We start from the raw sequence: 25,710 nt of genomic DNA on the forward strand, positions 1-25,710 counted from the left end.
GGCGCTTCGCATTGAACTATTGACGCCACCCGCTGAATTACTAACTAGTACTCAGGTATTCCATCCTTCCCCCATTTATAGACAGCAGGAGGTACTGATCACTCGATGATGAGGTGGTTGTCGAGTGTATGCTTCTTGTCTTTCTCTCTGTCGCCAGGAACTGAAGCTCGGAACTGTTACATCTGACCGTGGCGACCTGCAGCCCGCATGAATGCTCGGAGTCTCTCCACTTCCGCGCCCTTCAATCGTGGAAATATGATGAGTTCACAGTACGCCCTTGACTGCCAGTCACCTACGGCTATTGAGGCGTCTACATGTCACTCCAAATCTCAAGATGAAAGTCGGGATGAAATGGCTAAGGAAGGCACCTCCTCACTTCCGCCAGCGGACCATAGCTCAGACCCAGGCAGGGCTTGCTGGAGCTTTACTCATTATATGGTGGTATTTGGCTCATTCTGTGGGTTGTTTGCGTCCTTCGGCTGGTGTTCGGGTGATTAATCTCTCCTTTCTTATTTCAATCTCAGTCTAACACTCCTCAAGGGATCGGACTCTTCCAGGACTATTACCAACGGAACCAACTGAAGGCCTACTCGCCGACGATCATTGCGTGGATCAATAGTTTAGGGTTTTTCCTTATGTATTTCGGAGTAAGACTCCATCCAAATCCTATCGCCTGAGCCTGACTCAACTTTTTCTGCCAGGCTTGTCTTGTGGGGCCTCTTACAGTACGCTTAGGTCCTACGCCAGTCATTATAGTTGGATCGACATTGCATGTTGCAGGCCTTCTCGGTACTTCCTTCTCGTCGAAGTTATACCAGATCATTCTGTTGCAAGGCATTCTCAGCCCCCTGGGGGTCAGTGCGGTGTTTTTCGTTAGTGAGTGCATTCATTCGTCCATTCATTGCCAGCAGGACGCCTTCGTAAGAATATGAGCTGATTCCTCCTCCACCCAACGTATCAGACGTCCAGATATTAAACCGATGGTTTCGGGGTCGTCAATCACTAGTGACTGCTATTTCTGCCTGTGGTACGAGTATTGGCGGGGTGATCTTTCCATTGATGATCAAGTATCTCCTGCCGAAAATCGGTTTTGGCTGGACCATGCGATGTGTCGTGCTGATCATTTTCCTTCTCTTGATCATCACTACCATGTGTATCAAAGCCCCACCCGCCAACCCTATACCACAGCCACAACCAGCTAGCGCATCTCAGAATCATCGCCGCTGGTCCACAATTCTCAGGGACCGCAATTTACTATTCACTATTACTGGAATCTCGTTTCTCGGTAGCACATATTTCCTGGTGTCCGGCTTTGTCGTCCCAGTCGCCAGGCTCCGCGGGTGGGACGACCAGGTTGGTGCCATCGTGTGTCTCAATGCAGCCAGGTACGCAAGCCCACCCCGATGAGAGAGATCTTACTCCCCAGACGCCACTAATGAGTCGATCGGCACGCCAGCATCGTGGGCCGAATTGTGCCAGGTCTGATGGCGGATCGAATAGGGCGATTCAACACGATGGCCGTGTTCGGCATTCTGTCTACGGTTTTTATATTTGGGTTGTGGCTTCCTGGCACTGGAGTTTCCACGTCTATTGCCTTTTCCGTGATCTACGGATTCAGCTCGGGCTGCGCAGTTTCTCTGGGTCCGTCCATGATGTTCAAGATCTCCCAACCGCAGCACATCATTCCGAATCTGACCCTCCTTTACTGCGTCCAGTCTATCGCTGCTCTCTTCATCAATCCCATTGGGGGCGCTCTTTTGTCCGTGGGGCACGGGCAGAATCCACACTATCTGCAGCTTCTAGCCGGCTTCATTTGTGCAGTAGGGACGATCTTCACGATTCTCGCGCGAGCATCCCAGACGGGGCTGGTGGTGAAGAAGGTTGCATGATTTCTGCGTGTTGGGACTGCAAGGGTCTTCGAGCTTAGGGCTTAGTGGACTGCAACTAACTTTTGGAATTCTTGCCAAAGCACTGTGGGAGGGTCAGAAACACTTCCTGCAAGCTTCAGCTCTCCACAGAAGACTCTCCTCAACCCACTGTTCTGGACCAAATGATCTACATTCCACACTCCAGACGTCCCCCACACCGCTGTCGTTCGATGGGCCATCGTAACGCATCAGAGACAGGGGTATTCCAAATACAGAGAGTTATAGTGTGGTTGAAGAAATATAGTAGATATATTTTTATTATAGTTCTGTACTGAGAACTGTTTAAAAGTAGTAATACACGTGACTAAAAGAGAAGAATTATATATATCGGCCATCCATCTTTTCGGTTAGCAGATCAGACACGTTCAATAGCGGGTGGGTCTGCTGATCTAAGAAACGGCTATAATTGGTTCAAAGGCTCCACTCGACTCCCTTTTAAGGAACTCTGTAAAAGTAAATCGATGAGATTTCCCTGCATAGGGGTTTGAAGGGGATTTTATATGGTAATCTCTTTCCGACCTCTAAGTTTGGATTGCTTGTAACGGTGGTTTAACTTTTACTCTAGTGGTTCTTAAAGGGCATACATAGGGCCAAACGGAAGTTATTCCCGAGGCAAAATATTCACTTTCTACATCTCCCCGTGACAGATCTACGGAGATCACCGGTCAGAATCTAGGTCAGAAAGCAGGGGATGAATCTGCGTAACTTTTCTCCCCAAGTTTAGATTTGAGTTCAAATGGTTTGCTCTGGTGCGGATCTTAGTGCTACATTACATGAAAATTTCAAACGCCTGCCGACTGGGCAGAAAAGAGAATGATTTTAGGTGAGTTGAGATAACGATATGCCATAGTACGTTATGAGAAAAGCCATAAACTCCCCATCTAAAAAGTAGAATACCTGCCAGGTAACGCTCCAAAGTTAACTAGAAAAGTCACAGAACAACGATCAATCTAAGAGTCACCACTAGTCCAAGATTCTAAGTCCTCGATCAACGCAGAACAGACCATGTAGTTATGGCACCAATCACCGCGAAGAAAGCAGCCCACCGAGTAAGGCCACGCCTAATATGATAGTTCGCTACCGCATCGATGGCTTGACCATCATTGATGCGCGGAAATGCGATGTCCTTCGGCACATCCTTGCCAAGTGCCTTACACAGCGGCTCCCAACCCTCCCTCACATCAAAGAATACCAGACGATCCTCCGGCACAACCTCCTTTAACCAAGCAATATGACGGTGGTAGATATCCACGGTGGATTCTAATTTCCCATACACCCGACGTTGCTGCTTGGGAAAGTAGGAAATCCACTTGACGAAATGCCTCATCCCAGGAAGCGGGAGGAGGACTGCCGGAAGGTACCACAACGTTGCTAAGTGACGGACTTGCGCATAGCTTTTCACCCAGGCGTCCGGATCTCGAACAGTACAGATGACCATGGCATCAGGGTACAGTTCTAGGAGTTCTGGGACAAGTTGTGTGCCAGGAGCATCGGTGATGGCAGCGTATCCGTCTAATGTCTCCTCTAGAAGGGTCAAGGCTTCCTCCCGGTCCTGTGGTGCCCCAGTTAGGCAGTTCTGCATGATGCTGATCCATGACTGTATTTCCGATGGTGGTCCCATCGTCACTTGGGTTCCACCATGGTAGACCGGGCCTTGAAGCAGGATGTTTAGAGCGCTGCTAAAGGAAGCCGTCCCTGTCCGAGAGAGACCGGCCCCTATGACTTGGAGTTTTGTTCCCTTTTGAGGAGTAGAAGCCTTGTGGCCCATATTGCTAGCGAATGTATATGGAGGTTTCGAATTAAGAAGCTAACAGCAACGGTTCTCTTGTCGCCGTTGGAAAAATTCAACAAGAGAACAGTGTTTGGAAGACGGACAACATGGTTTTGGGGTGGTGCGTGTAGGGGATTTATTGCTGGCGTAGCTGAGCCAAGCCCTACAATACATGCAAATTAGCGAGTTGCAGAGAAGAAAATAATTTAAAGAAAATTGGCATTTTGTTTTCTTTCAATCCCTCACACGTATGGTTAGTTCATAAAATTCCCATTACTCATGTTCGTATTGATCTGACGTATCCAATGGATAGGATCACCAATACCTCTGAGATAAAACCCCTATGCAACCCGACAAAACGGCCATCCCTCAAAAATTAGAGCCTAGAAATAAGCATGTTGGTAGGCTCGACGCTATTGAAGACAATTCAACGTTTACCCAAACAATTCACGAGGAAAATTCTCTTCACGCCTCATAATATACTTCGCGTCCCTTGCGTTGCCTCGTGTTCTCCCTTCTCTTTCTAGAAATTCTACTGGGGCATATCTTAGAATATGCAAAGGAGACTCATTACGGTCACCAGATCGAGTGGAGTTAGTCTTAGTTAAGTAGGGATTAATCTAAAGAATTCACAAACCTTGTCTTTTCAGTCGAGGCCCTGAACCGCTCTCTCTCTCTCTTTCCTCTTTCTCCCCCCCCCCCCCACCTTTTCTTTTCTTCCTCAATTCTTCCACTGTTGCCATAGACCAATCGGGAAGCATGTTTGGACTTAATAGCCATTGTACGTAGTGATAATTCTCTAGGCCAACAAGTTGCTGTATACTGTTGTGGATAATCACTATGCAACCTTCTCATATTCGGAGGATCAAGGCTCGATAAATGCCTGACCAGACTTCATGCTAGTAAAGATCCAATGTAAGCACTATCATGCACTCTGCTATATAACCTAGTCCAGCTTAGAACCAGGCGTCCACCTTCTAACAACTTTTGTCACCCATATCCGTCACAATTTCTCCGAATTATAATACGTGCTCATGCGGTATTTTGTTTCACCATTGTACTGAGATAGATCCTGCAGTGCCTGCAAACCCTCTCTTCTAATGGTGGACCGGATCTCCTGGTTGCGAGGAGTAATCCGACACTCAAACGGGTTGGGCCGCATGTTGAGGCCATTCCTATAAGACACGATCGATTAGCCGCTACGTACTCGTGAATCAAGGAAGAATCGCCATCGAAGCACTTACGTATAATCAAAGATATCCACGGGAATTTCATTTCCGCGCTGGTCCAGCGCCTTTCGAATATCAAAGCCCCACAGTAACCGTGCAATGGTGATAAAAGTCCCCTGCTCAGCGAGACCCTGGCCGCTGCACACTCGCCGTCCCCATCCAAATGTCATGTAGCCCTTATCGACCGGGAACGGGCGATGAACAGGGCTTGCTTCGAAGTATCGATCCGGATTGAAGCGGTCGGGCTCGGGGAATTCTCGTTCGTGATGATGAATTGCCCAGACGTTCCCCTGTACCCAGGTATTTTTAGGGATTAACCAGCCCTAAGCAGGTTCCTCGTATCAGCACATCGAGGCATGAACCGACAGGGAGAATTTAACACAAGAGCATTGCACCTTATAACGATCGTCCTTAATCGGCGCATGCGGCTGCCCCCCAATAATAGCAACCGACCTCCACCGCAGCACCTCTTTCACAAACGCCTTCACATATGGCAGGTTGGGCTCATCGTCGAACGTTGGACTTCGGTGCGGTCCCACCGCCCGGTCGAGCTCTTCCCATGCCCTGAACAGCGTCTCCGGGAATGCACAGCAAGCGAGAACAAAAGTGACAAGCGTGGAGCTGGATGTGTCACTGCCTGCTCCGAAAAGGTTACCGGAGAGCGAGGAGATCTCCATTTTAGTAAGATTGTGCTTCGGTGCCTCTTCAAACAGCTTCCTTGCGTAGCACTGTCTTCCCTCCGGATCACTGGCTACTTCTTCTGCTAGTGCATAGAAGAAAGGCCTGCCGCGTCCTTGTCCATTGCCTAATCCGTGCTTCCAGGGTGCCATCCAGTTCGGGAATTTGGCGAGGACTAGACCATGTTAACTAAAGCACGGGGATTGAGATATGTTGATAGAAGACTAACAAGGAAATGATTCCATCAACATGGGAAACGACTTCCCCGGCACATTCAACTCAGCCGCCCGCTGCATCACCGCGATCACCTCTGTGATAATCGGGTCCGTATATGCAGACACACGTCGTCCAAACCCAATTATTGAGACCACGCTCGTCGCATACCTCTCAAAATGACTCACATACTCCTTAGGTTCGCTCAAGAGGTCCAACGCAACGACCTTGCTCTCGTCGTTCTGGAACCCGCGGTAGTTGCGCACTTGCTGCAGTCCAACACCCATATGTGTTAGTTTCCTGTGTAGCCGCCACCTATCTCCATAGTACATGTTGACCATATTAGACTGGCCAGCGCCGAGCTCACTAAAAACGACCATCCGTGGACGGGAGGCATAGATCGCGGCTCGCTTGTTGAGGAGTTCGTTGGCGGCCCAGGCGTCGCAGATCCAGATTGTTGGTCGCCGGCCTGTCCAGAATGTGATCATGGGCGTGTTGTATTCTTTTGCTAGTTCCTCGAAGTATATCCATGGTTTTTGGTCAGGTAGTAGATGTGTATTTCCGACTAGGGGCAGGGGAAAGGGGCCTGGTGGCTGTACCTGATTGTTAGCGCAGCTATCGGGATATATTTGATGTTAGTGGAAACTTGCCATTTGAAAATGAAGATATATCATATATCCATAGTCTACAATCAAGACCAGTCCCAGAATCACAATTACCAGAGGTAATGCTGTGGTAAGATTTACTTTGCTCCATCCAGGATGGCTGAGAATGTGCCAATCCTGGATGAGAGCAAAGAGCTGCTCAACCCTTTCGACTATCATGATTCTGAGGTGGTGATATGCGAACAGGAAGCTTTCCACGACAACTACGTCAGCTAGCTATTTACATATATTTTCAGACCCCTATTTCACCCTGCTTCGGATAAGTGTATATACCGAAATCACGATGATAGGCCTGCTAGGTCCTGCGGGGTATCGTCTTCTGACCTGGTTGGGAGATCAACATAAATATTGGGACATCAAAGTGGCGGCACAAGTGGCGGATATCCCGCCACTGCTGAGCTTACCCCACATCCTGTACTGTTTGAAGAAAGTCTGGGGAAGGATTGGCATATCTTAGATTATGGGCAGCAATTGTGACCATCTAGCCGTCGGCATATTGCTCCGGTTGGGAGGTCTACAGTTGTAGAGATATACCATCCAGGGAAGCCACACGACCATATGTATGTATTCAAGTTAACAGGTTTATCTTCTTCCAACTCGGTAAACCCTAATATAGTAAACCTGAGCGGGATCCGCTGCCGCTGCCCCAGATGTTCGGAGCCCCATTTGCGGGGTTTGTGGGGTAATTAAAGCCGATCTCTAAAAAGAAGTACATTAGCATAATCTGAATAGACAATCCGACTGAGTCAGGTGCATTTTAAAGGAACGCTATCGGTGGAACGTCAGAGTCGGACATATATTCGTGACTTCCATGGAGTCCTCGGCATAGGTGCTGTTCTTTTATAGCCGGAGCTACGAATCGATATAAATGTGGGGATACACCTTGAAAAAGAAGTGGCGCTGCACTCTGGCCTTGAGGTCATAACCGACGTTGCAGCTACCTTTCGTAAATGCTTACTTCCTTGTATCCTCATGGCAGAGATTAGTATATCCACGACAACATTATGGCAGAACCGAAAATGTCTTCTCCTCTGCTCACTAGTCTCAATGGCCAACCTGCAATATGGATTTGACCTGGCTGCTATTGGATCTCTCCAGGCTATGCCAGGCTTCCTCAAAGTATTCGGATACCCAGACCCAGGATCTGAGGGAGGATATGCCATTGACGTGAGATTATATCGCCTCTTTCAGAATGACGCGCAAAAACTAACCAACCGCCAATTCACATAGAGCACGGTTCAACAACTGATTACGTCTCTCTTAACTCTGGGTTCCTTCGTCTCTTCCCTGGTAGCAGGGTTCTTCTCAGCCTACCTAGGCCGCCGACATGCCTTGTGGCTCGCTTGCATCGTCAACGCCATCGCATGCGCCATCCAAATTGGCGCCCCCTCACCAGGAGTTCTATACCTTGGGCGAGTACTATTAGGATTCGCGAACGGATTCCTGGTTACATTCTCCAATATTTACACTGCAGAGGCATCACCAGCCCACCTGCGTGGCGTGATGGTTGCTCTGTTCGCGTACTGGGTGAATATCGGTAGTATTATGGGTGCTGCGGTGGATAACAAGACTAAGGAAAGGATGGATCGCCTTTCGTATCGGATTCCCTTGGCTTGCCTATATATTGTCCCTACTTTCCTCTTCGTGGCGTTGTTCTTCGTCCCTGAGAGTCCGCGGTGGCTTCTCCATCGGGGAAAAGTGCAAGCTGCAAGACGAGCGCTTGAGCAACTCCGCGGTACTAGCTACGCTACGATACGTGCTACATCCAGCAGCGATGAAAGCGGGGATGAGATGGCCCCGTCTCTTCTGGAACTGGAGTGGGCGGAGATGGTCAAGGGTGTTGAAGAGGAAAAGCGCGAGCAGGGAAACGTTACAGCGTTAGACATGTTCCGAGGTGAGTTCACCTTTATTTCCGAACCTAAAAAGAATGAGTTCATCATCATCTTATAAACAGGAATTGATCTCCGCCGAACAATCCTCTGCTACTGCATGATCGGCTGCCAATCCGCGTCCGGCGTGTGGTTCCTAATCGGCTACCAAACCTACTTCTTCACAGTATCAGGCATAACCAAAGCCTTCGAGTTCTCCATCATGAACACCTGCTTCGGCTTCCTCGGCGTCAACATCGGCATGTACGCAATCCGGAACTGGCTTGGTCGTCGCGCAATCCTCATACTCGGTGCTATCGCCTGCGGATTGTGCCAATTAGGAAGCGCCATCGCAGCAACGGTGAGTCCGAACTCTCTTCCTACAGGTCAGGCATTGGTCGCCTTCACGGCTTTGTTCATGTTCTTCTACAACGGCTGTGTTGGTGCCGCGAGTTACCCCGTTGCAACGGAGCTGGTTAGCTCGAGGTTGCGCGCCTGGACGGTGGGCACGGCCACGTCGTTGGGTTACCTGCTTGCTTGGTTGGTGAACTTTTGTACGCCGTATTTTATTAATCCGGAACATTTGAATTGGGTATGTTGCTTCCCCCTGGGATCTATTTGTTTCGTGTCGAGACTGAGACGATTTGCTATACAGGGCGCCCGCTACGGGTATATCTGGGCTGGGTCCAACCTGGCTTGTGTCATCTTCTTCTACTTCTTCATCCCTGAGATGAAAGGTCGCTCGCTGGAAGAGTTGGACGAAATCTTTGCCGCTCGGGTCTCGGCTCGCCAGTTCTCGTCCTACCAGTGTCTTATCGGGGAGGCAGCGAGAATCGATGCTGTCAATGCGGAGGGTCGTAAACATAACTGGGAGATGTAGTAAGCAATATTAGGGTTAGATGGGCGGAAATTGTCAATTCCTTGGTCACCGTTGTATTCTTTCTATTATATTCCTAGCACTCCTAGATGCTCTCTAAATTTACACGACTTTTTACCATCGCTCCGTTAGGCAGTTGTTTCGCGAGACAACGCTTTATGTACCTAAAACTATATGCATACCTCAACCGCCACGAGAGAAGATGGAGGACGTCAGTAAGAGGACAGAGTCTGTCTAATGCCAGCCCCGTGGGGAAATCAATCAATGGATTATTAATTGGAACGTCCAAAATTAATAAAGTGGAACTTGTTAACCAAGACGTCAGGTCCGTAGGTGGTCAATTCAGACTCACCAAAGCTTCAACCCTTACTGCTGCAATAATGTGGGCAATGTGAGGTATCACTTCATCCCGGATCCTGCAGAATAAGTGATCATGTTTTGAGCCAATAACACCTAGATAAACTGCAGATCTGGATGGATTCATGCATCTTAAACTTCTCCTCGTTATTAATGACTCTCTTTTATTGGGTCAACCACAAGACCCGAAGTATGATTCGCCCATAACAGTATCAATGCGTTTATGACAACTTCATGCTAATTTAATAGTACGGCCATGAACCTGTTTTGTGCCGCATAAATCTCGAAACACTTATCCTAATAACATATAATACACTTTGTTCTGACCTTCTTCTGCGACCGCGAACATTCTATCCTTCCTCCTTGTCCAGGCGAAGCTCTATATACAGCAGAAAACAGCGGGACAAAGTCTGTGCCCGCCATGGAGTCCATACTTCTACTGCTCGCAATTATCCTCGTCGGTTTATCTCTGGTTAGATCATTATTCGGCAGAAAGCACCCTCTAGGACCCTTACCACCAGGACCTCACCGAAAACCGATAATCGGCAATCTAACGGACCTGCCATCCCACGATGTCCGCGATTGGGAATACTGGCTTACACATAAAGACCTCTACGGTAGTCACCTCGTCTACAGAACAGAATATCTCCCTCCCCAGGGCAATACTAACATTGAGCTAGGTCCAATCAGCTCATTGAGCATATTAGGCGACAATATCGTCATCCTCAATGACGCCCGCTACGCCAGAGAAATACTTGAAAAGCGGTCTTCCATCTGGTCCTCCAGACCTAGTTGGAACTTCGGTAAAATGTCGTCGTCATTTCCACCGGACATGCTTGGACTCAGTAATGGCTGCTGACACCAGCCTAGGGCCGGTTGGGATAAGATTCTAGGCACCCTAGAATATTCAAACCCCTCGTTTAAGGACATGCGGAAGGCCCTTGGTCATCAGATTGGGTCGAAGTCAGCTGTGTCTCGATTCAACGCGGTGCAGGATCGTGAGGTCCGTCGGTTTCTTCTTCGTGTACTTGAGGATCCGGATAATTTACTACAACATATACGCAAGTATGCTTTACGCGGCTGTCGCGCCTGGAATGATGAGTGTGTTTACTGATAAAGTCGCTAGAGAGGCTGGTGCTATCGTTTTAAAGGTCGCTTATGGCTATACGATTGAGCCACATGGACATGACCCTCTTGTTGACCTCGCCGATGAGGCGATGGCTACGTTTGGGTTGGCGATTCTCCCGGGGACGTGGGCTGTGGATTTTATTCCGATCTGTAAGCTGTTGGGGAGCAATCTCTCTCGTTTTGGTGCGGGCGTTGACTTAGATATCAGTGAAACATGTGCCTACGTGGTTTCCGGGGGCTCGGTTTGCGCGAATGGCAAAACAATTTCGAAAGCATGTTGCAGCGTTCAGCGATGTGCCCTATGCCTTTGTGAAACGCAAGCTGGCCCAGCAAGACTTTGAGCCATCTTTTCTGGCCGGTTTACTCCAGAAGAATGCGAACCAGCTTGGGCCGGGGTCTTATGAAGAAACGGTGATAAAGTGGGCTGCTGCGTCCTTCTATGGGGGCGGATCTGATACGGTATACACACATTTTGTCCATATCACACTCCAAGGATTGAGACCCATGCTGATATATTCCAGACGGTATCCACCATGTCGAGTTTCTTCCTTGTGATGGCCCTCTTCCCCGAGGTGCAACGGAAGGCGCAAGCCGAAATTGATCGTGTTGTAGGGTCAGACCGTCTACCTAGTTTTCAGGATCGCGAAAATCTCCCATATATTGATGCCATGGTCAAAGAAATCCTCCGGTGGCATCCGGTTCTCCCGATGGGTACCGCGCATGCCTCCGTCAAGGACGATATGTATGAAGGTTATTCCTTTCCCCGAGGGACTCTGATGGTCCCAAATGTTTGGTGTGTATCATCCTGTTTGCGACACCGACCTTATATGGTTTCACTTGAACTGTTCCAAAGAGCGCCCAGTTGAACAAAACAAAACTGCCCTGAAGACAGACCATATACCAGGAGGTCAACTATTCCTGCTAACCGCATTTAGGGCATTCACACACGACCCCAATACCTACCCAGATCCGCACTCCTTTAAGCCCGAGCGCTTCCTGAGCGACGAAGGACACGACCCGGAGGCCAATCCGTACTACTTGGTCTTCGGATTCGGACGCCGTGTCTGCCCCGGCCGCACACTAGCGGATGCGAACCTATATATCTCCATTGCTCAATCGGTGGCAGCCTTTACCATCACCAAGCCGACTCGAGATGGCAAGGAGATCGATCTACGGACCGAATATCAAGCGGGTGCGATCAGTCACCCGGTGCCGTACCACGTTACTATCCAGCCGCGTAACCCGCGGTATGAAGAGCTTATCCGAGCAGTGGAAACAGACCATCCGTGGGAGAAAAGCCATTCTGAGGAGCTTAAAGATCTTACGCTGGTGTGATTTGTGGCGTGGGTATTCCGGTTATTTCTATATTTTTATTGTTGATACTACTGGGACTGCAGAGACGGCGTCGCTGTTGGCTCATCCAAGAACAATATATTTTGCATGGTGTCTCTACTGCCATGATACAAAGGGGCGTTGCACGATTGAACCGGTACCTTCGACTAAGCGATGGAATGAGTGTATTTTCAGGGTTGGGGAACAATAAAGGGCCTGGGTGTGGCCATAAGAACGCATACTTTGGGGCAACCCAAATTAGCAAAAAGGAAAAGCGTAGCAACACTCAGACCAGTCTCCCAGAGCCGAGTGAAAAAGCTCTGGGAGAGCAAAAAAGATGGAGACGCGGGGAATCGAACCCCGGACCACTCCCATGCTAAGGGAGTATTATACCACTAAACCACATCCCCAATTGGATATTCGGACACAGTTTCAAAAGCTATATAGAGGCATGCTCAACGGTCCGGTCAATTGTTGAAACCGCGGACTTGCGCATTCCAGGCCAGATTCCAAGAATGCGGTCAAGGTCCAGAGTTCAGCTAATGCGGCGACCCACGTGGAAAGGGAGATAATCCCGTTGAAACAGCGAGGTATGTGGTATGATATTCCCGACCGCCTGTTCACGGACATTAGAGACCCGACTTGGTGATGGGGGCCGAGCATCACGGAGCAGACTCCGGAAATATATTGTTGTCTGCCATGCTGCTGCAGGTGGTCGCATAGACTTTCCCCATCCACTCCGCCGTGTATTACGACATGTCGGTGGACCACAACTTGAAGGCAAGTTAGTTGTTTACCTTCTGTCAGACCGACTCATCTTGCCGGGATTCTCCCCTCGAAGTTTAATTATAGTACCGAGTGGAGTGAGATCATCTTCTAAAATATCACTGCCTGGTGTCGTGGCTGTGGAAATTCCAGACGTATGCAAGCTGAGACAGGCAACCCAATTTCAGAGTGGACCAGGGGATTTTCCGTGCGCAGTTCCCAGCACGATTGAAACACCTGAGGAGGGGGGGATCAATTAATTCGTGGGACCGGATTCGAGATGGGAGCTGTCTTGTTCCGTGAGACCTACAGTGACAGCTCACGAGGTGGAGGAGAGAGAATGCATCTTCTTCGTCTTTGCTGTAAAGCCAGCAAACGGAGTCCGTGTATTAAAGTATGCAGCCCACATTTCCCGGTGGAGACCTGCGGTGGGACACGGAGAGTCTCGGCAGGAATGTTGGATGGTCTCAAGACGACTCGGGCGCAAAGTCGACGCCTGACGATGACGATGATCAGGATTTTCATGTTGCAAAAGTGGATTGCTGGGGGAAACTTGCTGCGGTGGCTGGAGGATCTCTGAAACGTTGATACAATCACAATACACGTTGTGAGGCTGTTGCGTCCTCCTTGGGACAGCTCTGAAACGGGAGGAAAACCAAGTTGGGATCGAAAACTGCGACCGATAAAATACAGGGCGCTAGTCTGCATGAGGGAACGTCGTTTGAAGAAGTCACTTCGTTGCATGCAGGAACACACCAGCTCCACTAATCAGAATGAATCCCCAGCCACCCCCAGCCACCCCAACTCTCAGCGCCTGACCCAGGGTCCCACTCCGCATCCAATCAGGCTGCACCTCGGTCGTGCATCACGTAAGTTTGGGTAAAGTTTCCATATCCGCTCAGATCGTCTTATCGCCAGGTCTTGTTCTTGTTCTTGTTCTTGTTCTGGTTCTGGTCGTGTTTGCTTTCCCCTCCCTTTCTTTCATCTTCATCTTCATCTCATCCTATCCTTTCCTTTCCTTTTCTTCCTCACTCGATCGGAGTCTTTGTGTCTTTGGTTGCTCAACGTTCCCGCCCCTGTAGGTCCTGAAGTCCCCCTGTCGTGTAAACAAGACAGATTCCGGTGTGGACTGGCACCGTTGGTTTTTTCTTCTCTTTGTGATTGTGTGGCCGTTGGTTGCATAGATCCCTTGTATGAATTATTTGTACTACACTTGCCTCTCCCCCCCAAATTCGCAAAATCGTTTTCGTTGCGACGAATGCGGTGCCTCCCAGTGATATCGCATTCCTTTGATTAATTTCCCCCCCCCTCCTTGGTTCCTCTCGGGGCGACGTATCAATTCGCAGCCATTATAATATGGCTTCCAAACCGCCCCGGTTGTCGATGATCAACCATGCCGCCGGCATTTACGCTGATATGTCCGTCGACGGGCCTGCGATTGGAACGTTGGTTCTCGTCATCGACCGGGCGAAGAACCTGCCCAACAGAAAGACCATGGGGAAACAAAATCCCTATTGTGCGGCTCGTTTAGGGAAAGAAGCGAAGAAAACGGATACTGACTTGCGAGGGGGCCAAACACCGAGATGGTACGTGCGAAATATTGCCTTGGTTTGATCTCGGTCTCTTCTCTCTCGACTTCCTCCCGATTGGCCTGGTTTTGACCTGTTCCTGTTGACGTTTTCTAGGGATCAAGAACTTCGATTTACCGTCCACGAGTCACCAGACTATTTCAGACTCAAGGTAACCATATTCAACGACGACAAGAAAACTGACCTGATTGGGGAGACCTGGATTGATCTCAAAGACTTGATCATTCCCGGTGGTAGCCAAAGTGATCACTGGCATCCATTGCAGTTTCGTGGAAAGTATGCCGGTGAAGTCCGTATTGAGATGACTTACTACGACACTAGACCAGAAGATGAGGCAGTGATTGAACGCCGGACGCAAGCGGCAGAGAAAGTCAACGTCCCCAGTAGACCGAGCACCTCAAGCTCAAGCCTAAACGTAAGGTCGAGTCCAGCGCCAATCAGCTCCTCTTCGTCTCTCTCAGGACCCCGACAATTGAAAGAAGTCAAGCGACGTCCACTGCCCAGTGGTCCTCCAGGGTCAGCGCCGGCACGTCCTGCGCTTCCAGAAAAGATGGCTTCGGCTCCGCCAGCATCCACTCAATCCCCTCCTCGACCGATGCCCGAACACACCCATTCCACTCCACCCCTGCCAACCCACGATCACCCCCACTCTACGCCGTCCCCAGTGGAATATACGCGCCACTTGTCGCGACCGTCAGGGCTTCCGGAGGTCCCCTTGGATGCATCCGCGTATGGCCCACCACCGGGGGTAGCCTCGCACTCCGGGAGAACCTATGAATCGCCCGATGATTTCCACCAAGAATGGAGTAATCCATCCCATCCGGCTCCGCCTCCCCCTCGGCGTCATCCGCAGGACGTACCTTACCATTCGCACCGTGAAAGGCCAGACTCGTATGAGATACGCTCCTACGCCCGACCGCGGTCTGGGTACGGCAATGCGCCGCCCACGGACTTTCGCTCTTCTAGGCACGACCGGCCAACAAGTCGATCGGGACCCGAAATGTATGCGCCGATGCCAGAGGCAACACCACCACGTCCGAGCAGCCACCACAGCCACCACTATGCATTCGCTTCGCCGGAGCAGTATGTGCCCAACGAGATAGCGTCGGGACAGCAAGTCTCCCGGTACGAGCAACGCTCCCCAGCGAGTATCCGCGAACCTCAGGTAGAATATGGTTCCCACCCAGTGGAAACGGAAGCCCGTTATCGCCCGCATAGCAACTCCCTAGTCAAAGAAACCAGCCCAATCCGACCTCCTAGTAGTCGTGAAAGCCTACCGGCAGAGTATGCAACGATGCAGCCCCGGGTGGAAGACGAAGAAGAGGAGGGTCCTCCGCCTCCGCCCCCGGTTCATCGATCCGGCCTGGTCCAGACCAGTCAGCAGTTAGTACCGTCACCAACCCCTTCGTACCAAGCTTACTCGCCAGAGTTTGCATCTCCCCGGACCTCCAGAGAAATCAATTTGTCGCAGCCGTCGCACCTGCCGTCCGACGCGGCCCGGATGCAAGAACTTCCCCCACATACGAACGGACCGGCAATGCCCCCCAGTCTAGTCGCCGGGTTTGACCCGGTCATTGCAGAGGCCGAGTCGGACCGTGCCGAAAATGAACGGCGCCAGAGTCGAAGACGCAGTGAACTGATCGAAGATATTATCCTGCCGCCCGAGCCGACGTCCGTGATCGTGCCGTACCCGGTAGAACCGTCCCCACCGATCATGGACGACCGCCGTTCACTGATCAGTAGAGGATCAGCGCATTCATCGGAGACTCGTCTCGTGCCGCGCCGGAAATCTGTCAGTCCCCGACCACCACCGCTCGGCGAGCGGGAGGCTTCTCAAATCCCGTTCTCGCCGGATTCATTTGACGCCTTCAATCCAAACGCTGCTCGCGCGGCGGTCTTCCGGGATCCAGCTCCGGCATATGAAACACCAGCCGAGGCGATGGACGCCGCCCGACGGTCCGAGAGGGAAGCAGCACGGGACCCAGGTCCGATCATTGGTGACGATGGTCGAGAGATCGATCCCTCGGACCACCTGCCTACCGATACATGGGCGCCGGAGCCAGAACGGAAGACCAAGAAAGCAGGCGTGGTAGTCCGCTTCAAGAATGTCCCACGAAAGAGGAGCCCCGCGCCACCGCCTGTTCGAGAGTACGCACCACGGTCCCGGCCCGTGGTGGACGGACAATATAGGCGTCAGTCATACGTGCCGGATCCTGCTATGCGAACCTCGCCCGGGGAGAACCGTGGTCGCGCACTCTCGCCTTACAGGCATGGGCGGACCATGAGTTCCCCGAACGCAGCCCCCTCTCATCGAGCCTCTGTCTCCCCATCTCCACGCGGACACTCCCCGTCAGCCTTGTACGCCCCGGTCCACACGGGCCCACCGATTCCCGCCAAGGTGCCGATTACCCAACCCATGAACCAGAGCTACCCGGTGATGAGTAGTAACGGGGCTCCTCAGAGCTATCCCGTGGCGGGCAGTGACCAGGGCATGGACGCGCTGAGCCGAGAGCTGAATACCATCGACATCGGGTCTGTGGGGTGCAGCAACCAACGGGCACTGAGGAGATACGTCCCCAAACTGCCTGCAGGATATGCCGCATGATTTTTCGGTCCATGACTTGATGACCTTTTCTTTGTTGTCTTCTTTTCTTTTCTTTTCTTTTCTTTTCTTTTCTTTTCTTTTCTTTTTTTTTTATCTTTTTGGCCTCTAAGATTGCATGGAGCATGAAAAATGTACGAACGTGGTTGCTGGGGTTAACTTTTCGGGCGGCGTTCAGGTTTTATACACACAGAGATATCTATACATACGCAGATTGATACTTGGTACCGGTGAACATGGTTTGACTTGAACATGATCACGAATATAGCAGATGATTGGCATTGCATACATAGCATTACTCACAAGACTGAATGGAAATCCTTGGTCCATCCTTGTCTGATTCGCCCTTACGACTTACCACCTATCACATCCAGGAATCTACAAGCCCTCACCAAGACCAACAACCCAACAGTGAAGAAGTACCCCCTTTGTCTCCAACCCACCACAAGAATCATGATGCCTTCCAACTAGGCACCTGCATACCATTCCCCTTTCTCCAATCACAATGCCCATACTCACAACATTTGCCACATACAACCTCATATATATAAGAGTAAAAAATAATAAAAGAAATAAAAGAAACCCTCCCCATCATCCCATATCCCCCCTCTAAACAAAGCCATCCACCCCAAAACCAAGTTCCCCAAAACCAAACAAGAAAACAGACAAAAAGAAACCCATCTCCCAAAGGAAGAAAGAAAGAAAGAAAGAAAGAAAGAAGAAACCATAAAATGCCGCCACAACCTAGAAGAGAAAAACCAAAAGAAGAACAAACTCAAGAAGAGCCCTTCCTTCCACCCTGCGAATTCACAAGTCCCTGTCCAGCAGCAACAGACGACGATACTCAAACCACCTACTCACGCCGAAAAGTCATCTCGCATATCTTCGGCCGCAATAAGTCCGCCACGAAGCGGTTCCCAGACCATGTGTGGGTGCATTACTGTCGGCAGCATTACCAGCGGGCGCGGTATCGGGTCGAGTGGCCGGTTACACAGTGTGAGTTGTTGATGATTGTCCTGGGGAGGATGGAGAGGTGGGGTGGTGTTTCGGGGTGGGAGGTTGTGTTGAGGAAGAGGGAGGTGGAGAGGTTGAAGGTGGAGGATGGAGGGGAGGTTACTTTTTCTTCTTCTTCTTCTTCTTCTACTACTACTAATACGACGACTACTACTACTACTACTACCGAGTGTGATCTGACCACGCTCTCGTCTGGGTCGGGTTTGTCATCTGTCGTTGCTGAGCTTGCCCCTGTCGGTGATGGTGCGCGGGTACGGGGCGAACGTGGCAGACGCAGGAAACCGACTATTGTGCCTTCGCCTGTGCCGAGTTGGCTTCTGAGGGAGGTTGGTCGGGATAAGTCGTTTGCGGATTTGAGGGACCTTGTTCGTCGGGTGCGTGGGGAGATGGATTCTCTGCGCGGACAGGGCGTGCCGGCTCGTCGGATTGTGTTTCCGGATATTGAGCTCTTGCCGACGTTTCAGCCTTGGGTTCTGACTCCGGTGAAGAAGAGGCAGAGGAGGGGGAGGAGGGATGCAGGTAGAGGGAAGAAGGGTGGGAATGGGAAGAAGGGTTCTAGGGTTAATAGGAAGGGGACTGTGAAGAACGTTCACGTGGGAGATTGATTGAGCTTCATTTCTTTCCTGTTGGAGTTGAGACGGATTGAAACAACTATTTGAGTTGCATTTCTGGGGGTTGATCAGTTCTAGACAGTGGGATGTTGAAGTCAGTAGGTATCATTCAATGGACGGAAACTCACGGGTCATAAACATTACTCGTCGACATCTAGTCTGTATGTACATGCAAAAAGAACGAAAACCACCAAGTTGAACAGAATGCCGACGCAGGAAAAAGAAGGAAAGCAGCATAAAAACGCAGAACCGCAAATCACAAATGCACCGCCGTAAACGTATATCGAATCGTACCCCCGTTGACATGTCTCCAAGAGGAATAGAATTAGGAATGGTCGGGGATCAACTCATAGCCACCTTCTGACGGTAGTACGCGACCGGCAATAATAAGGGCGGCCGCACAGAGCAAGCTAACACACCAGCTAATGGTACAATAAATCCAGGACTCATCCAGTTTCCAGCCGGGGAAAAACCGCGGGTCATGGTCGTACAAATAGGCCTGAAGCAGAGATACTTAGCACGGGTCATCTTTCTAAGCCAGCCAGGTCGATCCAAACGTACCACAATCGACATGCTCGCCGTCTGAACCACGACCGATAACACGATCAACAAACTGAGAACCTTCCACCCGGATTCCCGCAATCGCTTCCCACCGGATAATATGATCAAGTATGCGACGATACTCATGCCCTCCAGAACGACGGCAAAGGACATAAGAAAGCCCACGGAGCGCCACATGGAACAGAAATAGCGGCCCCGACCACTGCAATCGTCCTGCTGGGGGAAACTAACGCAGGCATCGGTGACTGACGAACAGCGCCGATGGAGGCCGTATGAATACCAGATCTAGATCGATGAAGGGTTAGTACGCATGCCGATCGAGACATGAAGACAGCAAATAAAACGACAAGAGAATCCGCACCTGATCATTGGAATAGCTGATCCATTTTGGGATGACAATGGATGATACGGTTAACCCGAATGCTGCCTTCCCCGTCAGTCTGTCGTCATACTCGTTTGCCAAGTTACGATTGCGACGGGGCGCACTTACAAGCTAGAAAGACAATCAACGACGATATGTAGACAATAGTTTTTGTTAGAAAGCCCGTGTAGTTTCGATCTTCGCCGCGCGGTACTAGATGGAAATCCATCGTGAGGGGGGAAAGTCGTAGTAGTGCTAGTAATATATATATTTATATGAAATGACGACAGAGGGAGTAAATGTTGAGCGATCGCGGCGACCGGCCGATCGGGGAGATTGAATGACAGGTCTCGAGGATGGATTACGGGGATTTTAATCCACTAAGGAAAGGCAGAGATCTTCCAGCCCGGGAGATAAAGGTTGGTACTGTTAAGGGGATAAATTTAATGTGTCATGGAAGGAGAGAAGAAGAGGGAGGGAGAAGAAGTGCGAGCGCGAGCAATTAAGTTGGGTTCATGCCTGAGGTTTCCCACCCGGCCAGGTGATAAAAACACGACGACGACGAGTGCGGAGCTCCAGCTTTATTTTTGGTAGAGTTTTTCTCCTCAATTCAATGGGACAATATTTTTACACTTTAGAACTCTAAATATGATTTGAAGGACCTCCAGGATTCAACAACAATTAATTCAGGAGAAGATAGGAAGAGGAACGTGAAAAAGAAAGAAAGAAAGAAAAAGAGAGAGAGAGAGAGAGAGAGAGAGAGAGAGAGAACCGGAAGACTTTTGGTTCGGAATGATAGAAAAACAAGGAAATGTATATATGCGCCTGAAGAAACAGGTGACTCGGACGATCCTCGCGGGCTGTACAAGTACAGAGAGAACATACATTCATACTACCATACCACTTGATGTGGTAGTATGATTGATTGTATGATTGTATGTATGTATCTGTACTGTACGGTACGGTTCACCCCACCTGAAAGGAACGCGCCGCCCTCAAATCCACTATACAATCACAGATAACAGACGAGATATCCGATAGACTTTTTCGTTTTATACGTGATCATTTGAGTTCTTCCAAGTCTGATGATAACAAGAGGTTGGTTCTGATACGGAGGGATTGCATACGAAAAATGCCTCAGGATCGGTCCAAGCGTCTCCCCCGCTTTGGGCGGTGAGCGATTAACTCTAATTCCTTAGTCCACATCGACTAGTCTTGTCATATCACCCAAGCTCTGGCCAGCAATGGCTCAGAGAAAAAGTCTTGCTAAAGCAAGTCATTCTGTCACGCGAAAATACGTGTCGACGATCTGGTTGGTACTAGATTGTATGCATCTTCTACTCCTAATTTCCCATGAAGGGGTAAAGACCCAGGCGCGTTGACGTCACGTTACATGGGGTTTGTTACATTGTGAGACTCGGTCCTCAGTTACTCCTACATAGGGTTCCGAACAAGGTCGAGGCATTCATGAACGAAATGCGCGGATTCATTCCGATGGGAGACGGCGTACGCCCTCCCGGGTTATCTAGCAGCGACTACTAATTATGTAGTGACATCAAAAGTAATGGTAGAAAGAAAGCGAAGAGACAAGGGCGCAGGAACAAAAGAGGACAAAGATACATAACAGTAATCTACAGTCAATAGCAACCTGCAAATCCAGCTGCAAAATAGGGGTAGAAACTTGATCATGATACTTATACAACGAACATGGCAATGCAACACCCACCAGGGACAAAGTGTGTGACAAAGAGTTCAAATCAATTCATTTCATAAGAGACATAGGGAAATAGGAAGGGCAAAAACAAAGAAAATTAAGGGCAAGCGACTGGGGAGGAACGCCAAACCTGCCATGCAATTCGTTGCGCCAGTACCTCACTTCTCGCGACCCCGCTGGATCATCGCGCGGAAGTCATCATTGCTCTTTTTCGGCTTCCCTCCTTCCGCGGAGGGTGCGCTGTCGGTCGTCATCATGGTCGTCGTCATCGTTTTCTCTCCGTTGTGCTCTCCATGAGGCACGGCGCGTTTTACCCCGAGACCCCCTCGCCGGCCACCCCGCGAACCTGGCTGTTGTGGTCGCTTGATCGGCCCCGTGGGCTGGAGGAATGCCCCTTGCTTCTCCTTCGGCTTGCTGGATGGTTGTGTGCGACCGTCCTTATTCTCAGCGGACTGTTTCAGCATCTCCGGTACTGTGCCCACATGCAATTTGCGCCCCGGCGCTATCTCCTGACCCTCGAGCTCCAAAGAAGCCCGGCCGGCATGATTAACATCGGCAAACTCCACAATGGCCCCTTGGTGATCGGGTCGTAAGACAACCTTGATCAATTTGCCGTACGGCTCCACAAGGGCCCGGATGCGCGCGTCGTTCACCGTGTCAGGAATATTCATCAGTCCCAAGCTACGTGCAGCCCGTTCTCTGCTAGCAGTGTCCGCATCGGCTGATGCTTTACTCCCGTTTACTTCGGCCGTAGGGGACTGAGATTTCCCGACATGAGACACGATGGTGGTCGCGCTTCGCTTCGTACTCTGAGGAGCGGAAATCTTCACGTGGAGGGTTCGCGAGCGATACTCTTGCCCGTCCATGGCAACAGCGGCGGTGGCTTCCTCTTTAGTTGAAAAGACAACATAACCAAAGCCCTTGCTGCCACCGTCGACCTTCCTAGGCAGGCGGACCAACTCCACCGTCCCATACTTCGAGAAGAGCTCCTGGATATCACGCTCATTGGCCTTGAAGTCTACATTCGACACGTGGATCTCCCGTCCTTCGTATATAGGACCATGACGGTCTTGTTTCCGTGAAGGATCCGAGATCTTAGCCGTTAGCCTGAGGCCTTTACCAACCGTAGTCCCATCCAACTTGGTGGCGCTATGCGCTGCCTCTGCAGTCTTGAATTGCACGTAACAGAAACGTCGGTGCGTATTATATTTGAGCGATGGGAAGCGAACATCGATGATCTCGCCACACTGCCAAATGTCAGTGACGCCAGGTCACCAAGGGATGGAAACAACTCACTTCACGGAACAGGTCACGAATATAGCTTTCATCTGCCTCCGGGGGAAAGTTGGTGACGAACAATGTCGAACAGGTGCCAATCTGCACCTCGATGGTACTATCATCCAGTGATTTCTGATCGCGTGTTTGCGCAACAAGGGCTTCGTCCCTTGAATTAAACTCGATGACCGCAACCTCCGAGTTCCCGTCGCCCGGAAACATCTTGACGCTGTTTATCATACCGCACTGCCATGCTACCAATTAGTTGTAAGTTTACCAGATGGGCGATCAACAAGAACAACGTACATGACGGAAAAATTGTCGAACTTTATGTTCGGTAATTTGATGGGGTAAGTTTTTCACCACAACTGTCGCGTTTTCCCGGTCTCGCCGAAGGGCCGCTGGCTCTGCTTCCGTAGCCGATGTTTCCTGTTCTCCGCGAGCCTTTTTAGCAGGCAACCCATTTACATTAGCTTCCTCCTCCTCCTCCCGTTTTCTCTTTTCAGGGTGCGTCGCTTGTTCGGATGATGCGGCTTGCTGTGCGTGCTGCGCGGCCAGTTCTCGCGCGTCACGTTCTCGCCGGGCCCTGACTGCCCGCATTGCCTTCCTCGTTTCCAGGATGGCCAGCTGTAATTCATCAGAGTCCTCATAATCCTCACAATGTGCGATATAGGTTTGCATGATTTTCTCGGGCCAATCCAGGTCCGTCCGCTTGATAGCTTGTTTCAATACGGCGGTGGCAAAGCTGGGGTTAGGGGTCCGGCGCGCGGCATCAACGGTGGCTTCACCTTGCACGAATTTGCTCCATGAGATCAATTCCCATTCGTAATACGTGAGCCAGAACTCGTAGCTGTTGCCTCGTCGGCCCATCAGACCCTTGAAGGTTTCCCGTGCACTATCCCAGCTGCCACTTTCACTGAGATAACGAATGTAGATGCGCTCTAGGCGAAACAAGGGATCGCCCTGGTAGGACCGACCGTACTTCTTCTCACCCAGCTCTTGAACACTTTCGATGGCTGAACGGATGCCAACTTCTGCGACGTCGAGATCTTCATCGGTGGAGTCCGACATGAAAGCTCTCCGACGGAGGTAGCTGCACCATGCCGTATGCACCTTGAGAACTTCCTCCATGCCGGCTACATCGAGGAGGCCAGTGCTGGTGGCTTTGTGTTTGATGTCGGCAATCTTGGAGAAGGACTGACCCTCCCGTTCTGAGCTGAGTAAGTACTGAGACCAAAGGGTACCGGAGCACGGACAGTGCCGAGTTGCCCGTTCCAGGGTAGAAATCGTCGTGGTGTTCGTATTACCATGCATGGATTCATCGATGAGGAACATGACAAAGTCCTCCCACATGTTGGCGTCGGTTGGGAACCGAAGCACTGCACGCTGGTAGACAGCGTTGACCAACTCAAAGTTGGCATGGCGGTTGCGATGATTATTGCTGACTTCCCACTCAATGTATTCCGTGAAGATGGTCCACTCTTGGGTGGGGTCGCCCGACTCGGTGGCATTACGGAGTCGGATTTCAAACTCTTCGCGAGCGGAGTATTGTTCTTTGCAAGCCGTTGCATATCGGCCTGCAGTGTCTGCCATGATGGTTTCGTAATTTGCGTTGTAATAGGTGGAGACAAACCCCGAGAACGTCTGGAAAGTCTGATCCCAGGTGGCATGAGGGGTTTGCAGTCTGATGTCGAATAAATTCCGCACATGGCTAATCTTCTCCTGACTTGGGTTTCGTGTGATGTCCTGCATCTGCAGGTCGAGCAGTCGATCCCAGACCAGATGGCTATCGGGCGTCCTCCATCGAGTCGCTTCGGCACCCCTCTGCCAAACATCCAAAACCGACTGCCAGGAGAAGACCTCGCGACCGATCGCGCGATCCTCTTCCGTCCACTGGTGTTGACCACCCTCACCATGCGCAGAATTATAGAGATACAGAACCCATTCCCCGTAGATACTCCAAAGCTTTGTACTGCCGTACTCTTCCTCCACCGACCGCTGACAGAACTCCATCACTGCGATGCGCTCATCCACGGTTTGTGCGAGCATACTTTCATCTTGTATCCACTCTGCCCAGAGGTCTTCCCCCAACGCAAAGAGCTTGTCCATCTCTTCGCGAGCGGTCCGCATATCCTTGAGCAGATCGTACTTCCGAGGGTCACCATGAATCTCGGGATTGTTCGGTGGGTATACGTGGTTGACGAATCCCGCATGGAGTAGTCGAACGAAGTTTACATGCGCGTCGTACGACTGAGGGTTTTCTTGAATTTGAGCAAAAAGCTCGGTTGCCAGCCGCTGTGCATTCGGAACCAACGACGTTTCCATATAGTTTCTGCGGGCGGCCTCCCTAGGGCCATCTGACATGGCGATGTCGAATGACGATCGGGGCGTAGGTGTATTGTGTGCGACCGAACTGACATGGGGGTACATCGGCGAGGGAGAAAGTTGGCTCTCGTAGGATTCGGTGCTTCTGAGAAGTGGGGCATTCGAGCGCTGGGGTTGGTGATGCTGCATTGAAGCCAAATCGGCGAGAGTGTCCATTCCAGGGGTCGACGGCTGTCGGGGAGGAGGTAAGTCCGCCGCCGGAGGAGTCCCATTTCCACTACCCATGCTGGGACCAACTGTCGGGCTTATTGCTGGCGGCGACGGTTCTGAGACATGCGGCGGCGCGAAAACGTGCTGCGCGAGCGGGGATGAGGTCATGCCCTGTCTGGTTTGACCGGCGCGAGGATTGCGCAGAGGTCTTGGGGGTGGTCCTGTGGAGGGAATGGATGTGTTACTGACAGATGTTGGGGCCGCCGCGGGCGAAGACCGCCCCGATTGGGAATTAGACTCCTGCGGCGAGAGGAGTGAATTGATGTCCATCATTGAAGCTGATATGGATTGGAAGACGGGTAAGAAGAATCAGTTGCTTCTGAGGCTCTGGGGAAAGTGGGACCCAGAAACTGACAAAAAGAGAAGTCACCAAATCAAAGAACAGTCTTCAGTCGCCTCATCAACGAGTCCATTCCTGCCCCGGCCACAGCCTGTCTAGACTCTGGAACCGGGTAGTCACAATTTCTTTCTTCCGAAGGGGGGGTTGGTAAGCTCAACCACGATAGGTTGCGCAAAACAAGAAGTACCACAGAATAGATTGAGAAATGAAAGGGAGTGAAAAAAAAAGATTAAATTT

The 25,710-nt window shown here is 50.8% G+C and overlaps 9 protein-coding genes and 1 non-coding gene across 10 annotated transcripts; 5 read left to right on the forward strand and 5 right to left on the reverse strand.

Moving 5' to 3' along the window:
- Window positions 1–351: 351 nt before the first annotated feature.
- Window positions 352–1,930, forward strand: BDV38DRAFT_289758 (major facilitator superfamily domain-containing protein; the record flags this gene model as incomplete). The annotated part of the gene is made up of 5 exons (XM_032061329.1): window positions 352–490; window positions 541–647; window positions 702–876; window positions 962–1,340; window positions 1,457–1,930. The coding sequence occupies 5 exons, from the start codon at window positions 352–354 to the stop codon at window positions 1,887–1,889; spliced, it is 1,233 nt and encodes a 410-aa protein (XP_031920040.1). The 3' UTR covers window positions 1,890–1,930.
- A 986-nt stretch (window positions 1,931–2,916) lies between these two features.
- On the reverse strand, window positions 2,917–3,696 carry BDV38DRAFT_277041 (sulfotransferase family protein; the record flags this gene model as incomplete). Its single annotated transcript, XM_032058396.1, has 1 exon — window positions 2,917–3,696. The coding sequence occupies one exon, from the start codon at window positions 3,694–3,696 to the stop codon at window positions 2,917–2,919; it is 780 nt and encodes a 259-aa protein (XP_031920041.1).
- Window positions 3,697–4,702: 1,006 nt separating this feature from the next.
- BDV38DRAFT_289761 (cytochrome P450) lies at window positions 4,703–6,790 on the reverse strand (the record flags this gene model as incomplete). The annotated part of the gene is made up of 5 exons (XM_032061330.1): window positions 6,470–6,790; window positions 5,836–6,412; window positions 5,324–5,781; window positions 4,944–5,251; window positions 4,703–4,874 (listed from the first exon to the last, which is right to left on the reverse strand). Exons 1-5 carry the CDS (start codon window positions 6,641–6,643, stop codon window positions 4,703–4,705), a joined length of 1,689 nt encoding a protein of 562 aa, XP_031920042.1. The 5' UTR covers window positions 6,644–6,790.
- Window positions 6,791–7,456: 666 nt separating this feature from the next.
- On the forward strand, window positions 7,457–9,232 carry BDV38DRAFT_289763 (general substrate transporter; the record flags this gene model as incomplete). Its single annotated transcript, XM_032061331.1, has 4 exons — window positions 7,457–7,651; window positions 7,715–8,378; window positions 8,439–8,944; window positions 9,008–9,232. The coding sequence occupies 4 exons, from the start codon at window positions 7,457–7,459 to the stop codon at window positions 9,230–9,232; spliced, it is 1,590 nt and encodes a 529-aa protein (XP_031920043.1).
- Window positions 9,233–10,007: 775 nt separating this feature from the next.
- On the forward strand, window positions 10,008–12,049 carry BDV38DRAFT_277044 (cytochrome P450; the record flags this gene model as incomplete). The annotated part of the gene is made up of 6 exons (XM_032058397.1): window positions 10,008–10,396; window positions 10,457–10,651; window positions 10,713–10,864; window positions 10,923–11,173; window positions 11,236–11,456; window positions 11,650–12,049. 6 exons carry the CDS (start codon window positions 10,008–10,010, stop codon window positions 12,047–12,049), a joined length of 1,608 nt encoding a protein of 535 aa, XP_031920044.1.
- A 335-nt stretch (window positions 12,050–12,384) lies between these two features.
- On the reverse strand, window positions 12,385–12,456 carry BDV38DRAFT_t5. Its single transcript has one exon. It is a non-coding gene; the product is annotated as a tRNA-Ala (tRNA).
- A 1,405-nt stretch (window positions 12,457–13,861) lies between these two features.
- On the forward strand, window positions 13,862–17,405 carry BDV38DRAFT_289768 (uncharacterized protein). The gene is made up of 2 exons (XM_032061332.1): window positions 13,862–14,397; window positions 14,497–17,405. The coding sequence occupies exons 1-2, from the start codon at window positions 14,168–14,170 to the stop codon at window positions 17,003–17,005; spliced, it is 2,739 nt and encodes a 912-aa protein (XP_031920045.1). The 5' UTR covers window positions 13,862–14,167; the 3' UTR covers window positions 17,006–17,405.
- Window positions 17,406–17,733: 328 nt separating this feature from the next.
- BDV38DRAFT_277046 (putative pathogenicity factor) lies at window positions 17,734–18,621 on the forward strand (the record flags this gene model as incomplete). The annotated part of the gene is made up of 1 exon (XM_032058398.1): window positions 17,734–18,621. One exon carries the CDS (start codon window positions 17,734–17,736, stop codon window positions 18,619–18,621), a length of 888 nt encoding a protein of 295 aa, XP_031920046.1.
- A 114-nt stretch (window positions 18,622–18,735) lies between these two features.
- Window positions 18,736–20,303, reverse strand: BDV38DRAFT_232457 (uncharacterized protein). The gene is made up of 4 exons (XM_032053042.1): window positions 19,679–20,303; window positions 19,550–19,611; window positions 19,189–19,473; window positions 18,736–19,126 (listed from the first exon to the last, which is right to left on the reverse strand). Exons 1-4 carry the CDS (start codon window positions 19,776–19,778, stop codon window positions 18,953–18,955), a joined length of 621 nt encoding a protein of 206 aa, XP_031920047.1. The 5' UTR covers window positions 19,779–20,303; the 3' UTR covers window positions 18,736–18,952.
- Window positions 20,304–21,421: 1,118 nt separating this feature from the next.
- On the reverse strand, window positions 21,422–25,403 carry BDV38DRAFT_267077 (U6 snRNP complex subunit PRP24; the record flags this gene model as incomplete). Its single annotated transcript, XM_032056519.1, has 3 exons — window positions 21,422–22,510; window positions 22,560–22,784; window positions 22,845–25,403. The coding sequence occupies 3 exons, from the start codon at window positions 25,401–25,403 to the stop codon at window positions 21,422–21,424; spliced, it is 3,873 nt and encodes a 1,290-aa protein (XP_031920048.1).
- Between the last annotated feature and the right edge of the window lie 307 nt (window positions 25,404–25,710).

This window comes from Aspergillus pseudotamarii (assembly GCF_009193445.1).
Source record: "Aspergillus pseudotamarii strain CBS 117625 unplaced genomic scaffold BDV38scaffold_1, whole genome shotgun sequence".
In the NCBI taxonomy this organism is placed as follows: domain Eukaryota; kingdom Fungi; phylum Ascomycota; class Eurotiomycetes; order Eurotiales; family Aspergillaceae; genus Aspergillus; species Aspergillus pseudotamarii.